Consider the following 13,893-nt stretch of genomic DNA (forward strand, 5'->3'; position numbering starts at 1 on the left):
TTTATTTTTATTTTTGGGCAGTCAAATTTTGGACATGTTTCGGTCGTGTTTTGTCCATCATTAGAGCGGCAGCATCTGAGGCAGTAAGTGAGATTTACATTATGTTTTCATCAACTTTACTGTAACTATGTGGGCGCTCAGTTTTTTCGGTCATTTGGCCAAAACCTCATGTTATTAAAGAGGAAGTGACACCAGGGAGAGAAAATGGCTAACCAATTTGGACATTTTCACTCAGGGGTGTACTCACTTTTGTGGCCAGTGGTTTAGACATTAATGGCTGTGTGTTGAGTTATTTTGAGGGGACAGCAAATTTATACTCTTATACAAGCTATACACTCACTACTTTACATTGTAGCAAAATGTAATTTCTTCAGTGTTGGCACATGAAAAGATATAATAAAATATTTACAAAAATGTGAGGGGTGTACTCACTTTTGTGAGATACTGTATATATTTAGATTTTTTCTTGGCTTCTCTATTTTCATATTTTAACAAAACTGCTTCACTGCTCATTAAACGTTTTTCAAAAAAATAATAATAAATGTTATGATTTCTTTTTTCCCCATTATGATTAGGTGTTTTACGACCCTGCCATTTTAACTCCAATGCAAGAAAATTAGAAAGATGCTTGCCCATGATGCAAGAGTGTTTTAATGCAGTTTCAGTTCACTGTTTTATGGTTGCTTACTGATTCAAGTTAAGAGTCCACCCCCAAGTCTCTATGTAGATCTACTGATGTCTACAGTTATAGTAGTTATCCACCACGTGAAAATTGCAGATCTGCTTAGAAAACCAATAGCACCTTTTTTTTTTTCTTTTTTCTTTTTTTGCCTTTACAAACACCACTAACTATTATTATGTTGCCTTGAGATAGCTAAAACAAACATCTGGGCAAAGCAATGTGTCTTTATATTTGTTCTTTAAACAATCAAAGTGACATCTAGCTTACAATTAAAGTTATTTTGTTTGCTACCCAAGTTCAGTGGTTTATTGCAGCACTACACAAACTGTTTATTCAGTCTAAGATGAAGTGAGAAGTTGTGCTGAAGTGAAATTCATTTGTTAAAAACAAAACAACAAGGTGGCTATAAATTTGCAAATGACGAATTTATAGCCAGCAGTCAACGCGTAAATGGAAAGAGGCATCAAGAGGCCATTCCACGTGGACCATTTTTATCTTTCGCTCTCACAACGCCAAGTAAAACAGCGAAAATGGAAAAATGAGTATGCAGCAGCGGAAAATCTGTCTGTGCAGGAAACCTTTGCTACTGTCCTGTGAGAAATAATGACTTCTGTCCTGCAACCTTCAGATCATGGATAGTATACCAAGTGCACTCACCTCATATTTTCATTATAGACTGAGCTACACCATAAAAATGATGCAGTCAATGTTATAGTAATTCATAACTTTGGGGATTTTCTCCTGTATAATCACAATCTTTATAGAGAAACCATTTCAGTCAGAGATTGAAGAAACCGAACACTATAGCATCATGGCAGCAAGTTTTACATGGGCAAGCACATTTTCTTCAGAAAAACCTTTCAGCAAAACCCAGGGGCGTCTCTTTGACAAAAATGCAGAAAGTACAATGTCCAAAGTTTTCCTCATGAACATCTGCTCCTTATTTCTGAGAGGATGTTGTTATGAGAGAGGAGGGGGAGATGAAGGGGCAGAAAGCATAAATAATTCTTCAACACTTACAGAGACTCACTCTAGCTAGACTAGATATCAAGACTCTTCTTACTTATCAGTCATTTAGCGGAGTTCTCTTGAAATAGGTTTAGTATTTCTGTATATAGTCTGAGGCTAAAATGGCATATAACAGTTCTACTTTATCTGTTTTGTCATCTTTTTCTTACCCTCATCTTTTCAGTGGAAGTATGTGGGAAAAAAAGTATGTTCGCATTGCTCTTTTCCATACAATTAAAGTGAATGAAGACTTGGGCTGTCAAGTTCTGAAAAATGACAAAGAAAAAAAAAAGCACCATAAAAGTATCAAAAGTATAGTCCATATAACTTGTACTATATCCCAAGACTTCTAAAACATTGTATCATACTCATGATAGTACAAGTTATATGAAGTAATTCTTATGTGCTTTTTGTTATTTTTACACCTTGACAGCTCCAGTCCCCACTCCCCATCCACTTTCATTAGATGGAAAAAGGCATTAAACATTCATTCATCATATATATATATTTTTAACTGTCCATTTAAATGTCTTGCTCAAAGAGCCAATGCTGATAAGATGTGAATCATACTTTCTATAGTTTGAACCTACAATCTTTCAGTCAGCCGCCTATATCTCTATCCAATAACAGCACACACCACAACCAGATGCAACATAAATGAAGAATCTGCTTTAACCTAACCTCATAATAAATCAGTAAGAAAATAGGAAACATGAGAATGGTTGACATACATGCATTTCATTATGTAAATATGGCAATGTTTAAGTTGACTGTCAACTTCATGACTGTCAACTCAAATAATGTCCAAGACCTAATATAAGACATCCAAGACGTGCATGATCAAATCAGCCATTGACAGCATACCATATCACCTTAATCTATACATTTACTCTTTATGTGTATGTTTATGTTGTATTTTATAGATTAAATCTAAAGTTCACCAATGCACAGATACTTTTAACACCAAAAAATGCAAAGAAAAAAAAAGCACAAAAAATACATTAAATGAAGTTTAAAGGTCTTTCTCACCTAAATCTGGGTGAATCCTTGAGGCATTCCTCAAAATCCACAGTGATCTTCATGTTGATTTGATCAGGTTAATGAACAGATTAAGAGCTAGCAGGCTAACATTAGCTCCTGTGAATTACAGCTCAATCAGTAACAGCTCAAACTTCTGCTCAAATCACTCCAGAATCCCAAATAAACTGCACATATGAGCGATTACGTCTGATATGCTCGTGCCAGTTGTGCATGAAGCGCTAGAAATGATTTTTAAAAGGTGTAGTCCCTCCAGAATTAACGAGTGGACTGAGCTGATGAGTGTAAATGAAGAGCAAAGCAGGCAGTGTCTCAAAACCAAGTGCGCTGCCTATCTAGGCTGCATATGTGCCATGAGTTTCGTCCTGAAGAAAAGAAATGAAATAATTGAGTAGAATGACAACTAGTATGCAACTGTAGCTTATATAACGGGCGGGGCTTAGTTTTAGCCAATCAGAAGACGCTTTGCCTGTCAATCATTATAAGCTTTGACATTGGGTTGCTTTGTAGGGCGGGGCTTTGTCGTTATTGGGAAAACGGCTAAAGTCGTTCACAGCATTTTTAATTATAACAAATAATAATGATTATTAATATATTTTTCACATTTAGCTGTGAAATTCAGTGCAAATTAAAGTTTATCAGTGTCATTTTTCAGACAATTCAGCGTCCAGCACCAAAGTACAGCCTTTGCCGGCACTCTGCGATGTCACGTGGTATCTGTTATTTTGCTCAGCGCTGTTCAGGATAGACTAATCACAATCTTTTGGAATTAGTGGATAAGCTTTTTCTTTAAAATATTGTGGGGCGGATATTCATCCATCTTTATATTGGACATGAATTCTTGAATGTGATATGTTTACATAATTATGCTTTTTAGAGCACAAATGGGTTCAGTGAGACAAAAACAGTCTTGACATTTGAATGCGACTCAATGGCGGATTCGGTTGTTTGAACAGTCAAGCGCCCCCTGGAGAAAAAAGTGACATTTGCCGCCCGAGATATTTGAGAGACAGCCAGAAACAGACCAACGAATCCAATCCTCACTCCCCCTCCTTTCAATTCCTATCTGACACACTCCAACACATAATACACAATTTTGTTGCAGCATCAAAGATTGCATCAGATTAGCTCGATATCATATATATATATATATATATATATATATATATATATATATATATATATATATGCTAAGTAAAGACACTGACTTTGGTTTCAGGAAACTAACAAAACTCTCCAGGATCCACGTATGAGGAAAATGTTCACACCCACTTTTATTCAAAATGAAAAGACAAACGAAACGTGTCGTTTCGGTCTTTAAAATAATTTGCATAAATCACGCAAATGCTTTATTTGTAGTTTTTATATGCATTATTTTAAAGCTAATTTTCAGTGATACTGAAATGGATCAGTCATACTGTATGGATCAAGTTTGTTTTCGTTGCTTATATATTATTGTGAAATACTGCCATCTAGTGGTATATTTAATTTCAGCCGAGTCATGTGCACAAGTGGAAATTCGTACCTTAATACTTTCGAGCTCTTTTTCTAATAATACTACAAAATATTAACATGAATAGTTAGTAGAACACTAAAACGATAACTATATAACTTTCAGATCTTAATAGGCCTAATCGTTCTAGTTCTGTGAGAATAGTGAAATCCACACCACAGATAACGATATTTTTTTACAGTCTATGATAACGACACAGAGAGAGGAGCCATCGTTGGAATCGCTTTCAGAACGATTTTTCCCCCGAATAACGACAAAAACATTAAAAGTCAATCTAAGCACGAGCATTTAAAGCGGCACACACTCTAAAAATGGTTCTATATAGTACTAAAAGTGGTTCTTTGGCTCGTAATCATAGAGGAACCAAGTGCTGTATACTATAGCACCAAATCTTGGTGCTTCACTGGTTCTTTGGCATGACTGAGGAGCTATAGCACCGCTACCATATACATAACCTGTTAAGCCCCCTTTAAAGGTTCTTTACGAGCCAAATAACCATTGTTAGCGCTGTTTAGCACCATTTTTGTTGAAGAAATAAAATGCGATATGGCACCTCTTATGGGTTCTACATAGCACCATTTGACAAAGGTGCTGTAAAGATATGGTACAGATACCACTGTTGCAACAAGTGGTTCCCCTATTATTACGAGCCAAGAACCACTATTAGTGCCATCTAGAATGTAGGCCTAAGACTTTGCAGCGCACTGTTAAAATAAACAGAACATCCTCGTCCTTGGTTTGGACGCTATTTAGCATTAGCTATCGTTGTTGGTGTGAACGGGTCTTTAACAGTATGATGCCTTCAGAATCTGCCATTAAAAAAAGTTGTATTGGCACTTTACTACAGTAATTGTGTTAATTTAAAGGGACTGGTTACAATGATTTTGTTTGTGTATATTTATATATTATATGCATATGCCACCTGTCAGTGGACATAATATTATGCCTGATTGGTGTGTACACACACACACACACACACACACACACACACACAACATTATGAGCACTGACAGGTGAAGTGAATAACACCGATTATCTCTTCATCACGGCACCTGTTAGTCGGTGGGATATATTAGGCAGCAAGTGAACATTTTGTCCTCAAAGTTGATGTGTTAGAAGAAGAAAAAATGGGCAAGTGCAAGGATTTGAGCGAGTTTGACAAGGGCCAAATTGTGATGGCTAGACAACTGGGTCAGAGCATCTCCAAAACTGCAGTTCCTGTGGGGTGTTCCCGGTCTACAGTGGTCAGTATCTATCAAAAGTGGTCCAAGAAAGGAACAGAGGTGAACCGGTCACAGGGTCTTGGGCGGCCAAGGCTCATTGATGCACGTGGGGAGCGGAGGCTGGCCCATGTGGTCCAATCCAACAGACGAGCTACTGTAGCTTAAAGTGCTCAAGAAGTTAATGCTGGTTCTGATAGAAAGGTGTCAGAATACACAGTGCATCGCAGTTTATTGCAGATAGGGCTGCATAGACGCAGACCCCTGTCGACCGGCAAAAGTGCCAACAGTGGTGGGCTTGTGAGCATCAGAGCTGGACCACAGAGCAATGGGAGAAGGTGGCCTGGTCTGATGAATCATGTTTTCTTTTAGATTCATTTCAGTTTCTGCCAGGTACCACAGCACACCTTCAGAGGTCTAGTGGAGTCCATGCCTTGACAGGTCAGGCAGCAAAACGGGGACCAACACAATATTAGGAAGGTGCTCATAATGTTATGCCTGGTCAGGTGGTGTGATATATATATATATATATATATATATATATATATATATATATATATATATATGCACTATTTATTTTACTTTTAAAAAAATTCAAAGAACAAATTCATACCAACATTTTAATGATGACAAATATGCACATTTTCATTTGAAGAACATGCACATCTATTTAAGAAAAAAAAAAATCTTGAATGGACACATAATGGCCAAATTACACAAAATACAAGAAAAACAAAGTTCAACATAATCAAAATCAAAGCACTTGTGCTTGAGAATGTACAAATGTAGGACAAAACTATATTTGACTTGACCATATGAAGCCAGAGCTATCCACATCAATGACTGATGGGACATTGAAGAACAAAACCAGACCTTTCATCTTTTGCATTAAAAATAGGCAACCAATTAATAAGTGAGAGACTGCAAGAATTCCAAAAAAAAAAAAAAAAAAAAAAAAAAAAATTCTGACATCATTCAGTCAAGGGCAGGGCATGTAAAAATTTGAACTTAATTGAACATATCCACAATGATGGAAAAAAAACATCTCAGACACAGATCTCAAACTAATGATTCTGCTGGTTTTACGTTGAGAATAAATACATTAGCCAGAAAATGCTTTAAAATGCATTCAGGCAGATACGGTGTTGCATTGAAGCACTGATTCCAAAAAGCAATGCTGCGTCGATACCTGGGTGAATTTCGTAAAACCCGTCAAGAACATATACAGCTATATATAATATATAAAATTTATTATATCTCAAAAAGAACAAAAACAGAAAATCATTAAAATTAGAACTTAAATTATTTGATTGTTTCATTAAATTTAAACATTAAGTAAATATTAAAAAAAAAATCATTATTACTGTAATGTATCAGGATGTTTTAGTTTATATTTAACATTTTACTCTTAATTCTCATATTATATTTAGTCTTTTTGCATTTTGCTATTGAGTCAGAATATTTTTGCATTTTGGTAGTGTCAGAATATTTTTTCATTGTGGTAATGATTTTTTTTTTTTTTTTGTATTACGATAATGATTCTGAATGACTTTTTTCCAATTTCTTTTTTATTACAGTAACAAGAACTCATTGTAGTGCACAAAATATTCTGACTCATTTCTGTAATATATGGTATTAAAGTAACCTATTTGTTTACGCAAAATAAAATTTCTTTTTTTTTTTCCTTTAGAAGTTATTGCCAGGTTTTCCGGCATTCACCCATTTAGCATTTTTTTTTTTTTTAAATACAACACGCATATATTGTATGCGAGTTAGACTATAAATTGACAAAATACACCAGAATAACAGCCTTTTTAAAAGGTCAAATTGCTTGGGTCAATTTTTTTTATTTTTATTTGATTTGGTACTGCACTATAATTATATTCTTCAGTAATCACAAAAATAACCCCATTATAATGGCGTTTTTAAAAAAGGCAATCAAAACAAACAAAGCTCAATAAGGATGCCAAGACAAAAACCTTCAGAACTGTTCAGCATCTATTAAAGCTGTTGTAGTTTTGGAAAAGCTTTTGATCAGTAGTTTTATAGCTAGTTATGTAATACTCACCTGTTAATTTAAACACAGGGCAAATACAATTAGTGCCAATGTAATTAAACATGGTTTTCAGAAGCCATGCATACAGTAGAGCTCATGTGAGCAGTTTAAAATGGGCTATATGTGTGTGCGACAAAGCCCAAGACCACATCAGTCCCCCTTTACCAGTGCATGCTAAACCACCTGCTTGTTCAAATGGCGTTAAACTCAATTACTTAAATGTCAATAACAGTGGTGCTGGGAAATAAGAGAATCAGTATGGTTCATTGTATGACAACAGCAGCGCTGGGCACAAGCACACTTCTCAGTGGCCTATCAGCGGCTAGGCATGGAGCTCCTACGCTCTCAGCCACAGGAAGAGGGTGGAGTCCAGGCCTGTAACGGTTTGATAACAGTCTTGTTTCTTAGCATGACAAACGTTTGGCAAAAAAGGGATCTGGTTGATATGTGTGGCATTGCGGTGTTGGTGGAATACACAGGGTGGAGGGGAATCCTGGAGCTAAACCCAACTGGTGACGACACTGCGCCTTCTAGAGGTTCGTGTGACAAGGCAGGAGTTGAAGGACAAATCTTGACATCCTTATGAATCCAAGGAATCAGCTGTAATAAATGAAGAGGACGAGATGTTTTAATTCATTTCACAATATCAAAACTATTTACATTTCTAAAGAAAAAGCAGTGTAAATATATATACACACACATACAACCTTTCAAAATTTTGGGGGTGGTAAGACTTAAATATTTTTGAAAGAAGTCTGTAAAAATACAGTAAACAGTAATATTGTGAATATAGTGAAATATTAGTTTTTAATTTATTATATTTTTAAACTGTAGTTTATTTCTGTGATCAAAGCTGAATTTTCAGCATCATTATTCCAGTCTTCAATATCACATGATCCTTCCGAAATCATTCTGATATGATTTGATGGTGAAGAAACATTTATCACAGTTGAAAATACACATACACACAAATTATTTACTGATATATTAGCTATATGTTAACTATGACAAGTATTTATATTATATATATATATATATATATATATATATATATATATATATATATATATATACACGTCCATTTTGCCATCATTGCCTATATCCAGCAAAGTAAACTATGAGATTGAAGTGTGATTTTCACAAAACTGTATTTTTCAGATTTTTTTCAAGGTAAATTTAGATGTCTTTCCAAAAAAGGACACCAAATAACCAAATTATATGATTTAATATAATTCATACATTTATGTACACCAAAGCACCCATTAAATATATATATATATATATATATATATATATATATATATATATATATATATATATATATATATATATATATATATATATATATATATATATATATATATTTCAATGATTCAATGGCATTACAAAGTTAAACTATTGCAGGTGTTTTTCACTGCATGTTTTTCAATTTAAAAAAAAAAAATCTTTAAATTCTTATAATTTATAGTAAAATTATTTGGTAGTCAGAGGTAGGGGGAAGGCAGATTTTGTAAAGGTTTAAAGGTGACCAAAAAAAGTTTATGAACCACTGGTCTAAAGGTTCAAGGACCATTTGATTGAAATGAAATATATATAAAATAATAGTCAGAAAAATATATGTCAAGTTTTACAGGGTTAAACAGGGTTAGTATGAAGGGTTATGGGTTTATTCAAATTACTAACCCAAAAAAACAAGCAATAGCATGCTTGACTTATCGAGCTGTACTAAGAAGCAAACATTCTGCTCTATTTTGAAGTATTTTGTCCTTAATTGATGGACAAAAGAGAGCATCTGGAACATCTGGACAAAAGAGTTGGGAGAGCATCTGGAAACCCTTCCTTAAACCTCAAGGGACCCCTAGTGGTCATCAGACTGGGGTTGAAGACTCTTGTTGAAATGAACTACAAATCTTCTCACACAACAGGAAATAGATGATGGGCATGTGAAAATTAGTTTACTTTTTAACAATCCATAAAACATCACACTTACTCTTGGTCGGGACTTAACTTTTGAAGTAACTATCCAAACTGCATGTGTAGTTCAATGCAAGTCAATAGTGTTATTCAAATATGGCCGAATTATACTACGGTTTCAGCAAAAACAGATCAGGAGCATGAAAAGGCCCATAAACACTATATTTAAATGTCATCTTTATTTACCATCTTGCGGGGGGTCAACGGTGATGTCCTCGGTCTCTGTGTCATCCTTCATCTCTTCATCCTCATCTTCCTCCTCTTCCAGCTCATTAGCGATGAGTTGTCGGGCTAGTTTAATGTTCATACCTTCATTATAGTGCATCTTCCTCATCATCTGAAACTGCTTCTTTCTGGCTGAGAAAAGACAGAACACACAACTCTAAACACAAGAATCTGCTGATTCACTGTCAGGAAAGGGAAAGACATTAAGTCAAATCTTTGTTCTTACTGAACAAAAAAACAGAACATAATATTTAGTTCTTATTCATGAAGTGCCATATCAGTAAATCAAACTGAATATGGTATGTGCTGTTTTAATTTACATAAGCATATATGTTTGCAAGGCATCCTCTCCCAGAAATATTTGTGATTTTAACATGTAAACAAAGCATTTTGGTGCATTTTAACAAGAAATTAAAGGGAAAAGACAACATATGCTTCAAGGAAAAAAAAAAAAAAAAAAAAAAAAAAAAACATTTATTGACACTAGGGCTGGGCATTGACAAATTTCACAACTGAATTTGATTTCAATTCAGAAGCTTGCAGTTTGATTTAAATTTGATTATCTTCAATATTGGTTAATCTGGATGCGCACAGCTGAATCAACAGACTAGGTAAGCAAGCAAGGACAATAGCAAAAAAAATGGCAGATGGAGCAATAATAACTGACGTGATTCATGATAACATGATATTTTTAGTGATATTTGTAAATTGTCTTTCTAAATGTTTCGTTAGCATGTTTCTAATCTACTGTTAAATGTGGTTAAAGTTACCATCGTTTCTTACTGTATTCACAGAGACAAGAGCCGTCGCTATTTTAATTTTTAAACACTTGCAGTCTGTATAATGCATAAACAACTTCATTCTTTATAAATCAAAAACAGTGTAGCATTAGCCGTTAGCCACGGAGCATAGCCTCAAACTCATTCAGAATCAATGTAAACATCAAAATAAACACTGTACTTGCGCGATTAGACATGCTGCATGACGAACACTTTGTAAAGATCCATTTTGAGGGTTATATTAGCTGTTTGAACTTTTTTTATGTTAAGGCAAGCGTGAGCTCCGTGGGCGTGGAGCACGAGATTTAAAGGGCCACACACCTTGAATCGGCTCATTTCTAATTATGCCCCAAAATAGGCAGTTAAAAAAATGAATTAAAAAAAAAATCTATGGGGTATTTTGAGCTGAAACTTCACAGACACATTCAGGGGACACCTTAGACTTATATTAAATCTTTTTAAAAAAAGTTCTAGGGCACCTTTAAACAAAGTCACGCACCAAGTGGACAGCAACAAAGCAATGTGACAGTGACAAAAGAGGGAACTAAAGATAACGGCAAATCGACAGTAAGATGACAGAGACAGAGTTTGTGGAGAGTCAACACCTGCTAAAAGATGAGCATAGAAAATTTCAAGCAAAGTGGACAGAGGAATTTTTATTTGTCCTCCACTGATCAAACCCCTTGTGTTTAATATGCAAACAAACCCGCTCTGGTTTAAAGCGGCATTTAGAGCGGCATTTCCAATAATGGTAAAAATCCACTCAATACTTTTTTTATAATCCCCATTTATCATTTTCAATCTCTCAGAACACGCTGTTTGATATTTTCCCCTACTCCTACGTAAGAGTAGGGTAACCCGCCCATGACTGGTGATGATCTGCCCTGTTAGCATAGACACACCCCTGAGTGAGAAGCACAGAGTCTGCCATTTCTGTGCACTCGCTGTATCAGCTAGAGATACAATGTCAGTGCCAAAAAAAATTACAAATGTTCTGTTGTACGATACGTAAAATACGAGGCTCCATAGACTCCCGCCATCTGAGTCACTGAGGACACTGTTTGAAGTTATTACTCAAGGATGGATCAGTACAAACTGTACGCGATCCTCTCCGGAGCGATACTTGTCACAGAGACTGTGCCCGCACACTTTATTTCAGTCCATCCGAGTTGTTTTACGGATATAAAGTTGACCAGTTTATTAAGCACTCCCAAAAAGGCATAAGGTAGGTCTGTATATATTTGCTTACTGTTAGTTGTAATGAGTGTTTTTGTGTAATTCGCTGTGTATGTTGATGATAATACAAGGGGAGAGTTTATAGATAAAAGACTTTGGCCATCATTCGGACGGGTTCGCTACAACAGGCTCGTACTAATAGTGGATAAAAGCAAGATGACAACATAAGATATAAACAACTAAACGAAACTATACTTCTGTTCTGTCTCCATGCAGCATATATTCTCTGGCTCTGTAGGCATCATTTTCAGACTCTGATTCAAACTAAACACCACTACGGAGAATTTCTGACATTATTAGTGCGTGAAATTGTTCTGTCACCGGAGCTCAGAGCATCAATTTTCAAGCTCCGCCCTCTTAGGCCATGAGCAGCAGCTCATTTACATTTAAAGGGACCCACACTAAAACGGCACGTTTTTGCTCAACCCCAAAAAGTGGCAAGTTTAACGTTATAAAAAATTATCTGTGGGGTATTTTAAACTAAAACTTCACATAACACTCTGGGGACATCAGAGACTTATTTTACATCACTTAAAAAGGGACATAATGGGTCCCTTTCTCTGAGGTATCTTTTGAGATCGCGTGGATATTGGCTTGGGGAAAAAAAACCCTCTCAGACTCAGAAATTGTGAAAGATTGCTTTTTGGCTTTAGCAGAAATATTGTTTGCAGAGTTTGACAACAAGGACACAATTGTAAAGCAAATTAAAGGATTACAATTATCCGATTTCACCATAACGAGGCGGATTGAAAACATCGGCAAAGATGTGAGTGACCAGCTCTGTGCAGATGTGTCAGCAGCACTGCGTTTCAGCCAGAGATGGGCACTCGAGTTAGAGACTTGGACTCAAGTCGCATTTTAATAAACTTCAGACTCGGACTCGGACTCCACCTGAAATGACTTCAGACTTGACTCGGCACAAAAACTCCGAAAATTTTAAAAACGACTCGAGTCTTTTACCCATAACTACTGATATACTAAATAAAGAATTTGTGTTTTGTTTAAATGGTTTTATAATATATTTCCTTATGTGTCTTGGTAGATAGAGAATTTGATTACGTATGTCTGTGCGCATAAACTCCGAAATGTCATAATGAGAGTCCCATGCAACATGACGGGAGCCACCGTGCCATATGTTCTTTCGTTTATCACCACATCAGATCAGCTAGATGCACAGAATGTGGGAAAACAATTAAAGACACCGGAACATCATCAAATTTTATGAGACATCGCATCCACAAAGGTTAGTCACATTAACTCACACAGCTAGTTATTATTCTGTGGTGTAGCTGCATGGCTTATTTGGATTGCCAGCCTGTAAAAATATGAACAAAAAAAATCTAGATTTTAAACCTAGCACTAGGTTTTATCAATCTTTTCGTATTATTTGCAGCTTTTCTATTTCTTAATGTGTGTCCATAAGAGAGAGAAATATAGAGATGTTAATCCATTTATTATTTAAAGCTCATATTTTAATGTATCACAATCAGCATGTGTAGAGTTTTCAACTGACATTCTTAAATATTCCGAAGTTTGATATTTTCTGATAATGACTGTCGTCAATAACAACGAAGCTGTTGTGGCGAGGGGGGCGTGGTTTAGCGGAATCTGCAGCGGGAGAGAGAGAGAGAGGAGACGCGCGGTGTCTGAGTGGATTAGACGCAAATGATAATCACCTGTTTCTTGTTTCAGTAATTGGCATGGAGAGAGTATGTAACGCCAGGAGAAACAGGAGCCTGCGAGAGAGAGAAGGACTGCTGGCTGTTTTCCCCACTCCCTGCATCTAGGTTGGAGTGAACTGTGGATTTACTTTGTGATCGTTTTGTGCCTATCTGCACGCTGTTTTGTTATCATTTGTTTCTGTTTGAAATAAACAGCCAGTAGTCACCGCTGACCCTGTCCTCTTCCCTCCTTGACTTACGAACTTTGTTACACTGGTGCCGAAACCCGGGAGGGAAGATGGATGCCGCCGCCATGCCAGAGTCCTCCGCTGCGCCATTTGCGGAAATAATTACATCCCTCGCGGTCATGCAACATGACCAACACCAGGCCCTGCTGGACTTAAGACAAGATCAGGAGAGGCGGTTCCAGGCGGTCCTCCAAGCCCAGCAGGAAGACCGCGAGAGGTTCCGGAGCTGGATGGACCGGGAGGCTCGGCCGGG

At 36.3% G+C, this 13,893-nt stretch overlaps 2 protein-coding genes across 6 annotated transcripts in view; both read right to left on the reverse strand.

Annotated features, from left to right (window-relative positions):
* The window catches only part of LOC125254985 (arf-GAP with coiled-coil, ANK repeat and PH domain-containing protein 2-like), a 53,041-nt gene extending 49,913 nt beyond the window's left edge, over positions 1-3,128 (reverse strand). For 3 of the 5 annotated variants that reach the window (XR_007181810.1, XM_048169882.1, XM_048169870.1), the window contains exon 1: positions 2,720-3,127. Coding sequence is in view for 3 of the 5 variants with exons in the window: in XM_048169882.1 (XP_048025839.1) it covers positions 2,720-2,772 (53 nt within the window). In the remaining 2 variants the exon portion in view is untranslated. Of the gene's footprint in view, positions 1-2,719 lie in introns of all 5 variants that reach the window. The other 2 variants (XR_007181807.1, XM_048169863.1) reach the window with 1 other exon arrangement.
* Positions 3,129-6,067: 2,939 nt separating this feature from the next.
* The window catches only part of ppp1r2 (protein phosphatase 1, regulatory (inhibitor) subunit 2), a 41,644-nt gene continuing 33,818 nt past the window's right edge, over positions 6,068-13,893 (reverse strand). Inside the window, exons 5-6 of the mRNA XM_048169894.1 lie at positions 9,678-9,848; positions 6,068-8,117 (exon numbers count right to left, since the gene is read on the reverse strand). Of these exons, the coding sequence (XP_048025851.1) occupies positions 8,098-8,117; positions 9,678-9,848 (191 nt within the window). The 3' untranslated portion in view covers positions 6,068-8,097. The remainder of the gene's footprint in view (positions 8,118-9,677; positions 9,849-13,893) is intronic.

The sequence above is a fragment of the Megalobrama amblycephala genome, linkage group LG2, assembly GCF_018812025.1.
Source record: "Megalobrama amblycephala isolate DHTTF-2021 linkage group LG2, ASM1881202v1, whole genome shotgun sequence".
In the NCBI taxonomy this organism is placed as follows: Eukaryota; Metazoa; Chordata; class Actinopteri; order Cypriniformes; family Xenocyprididae; genus Megalobrama; species Megalobrama amblycephala.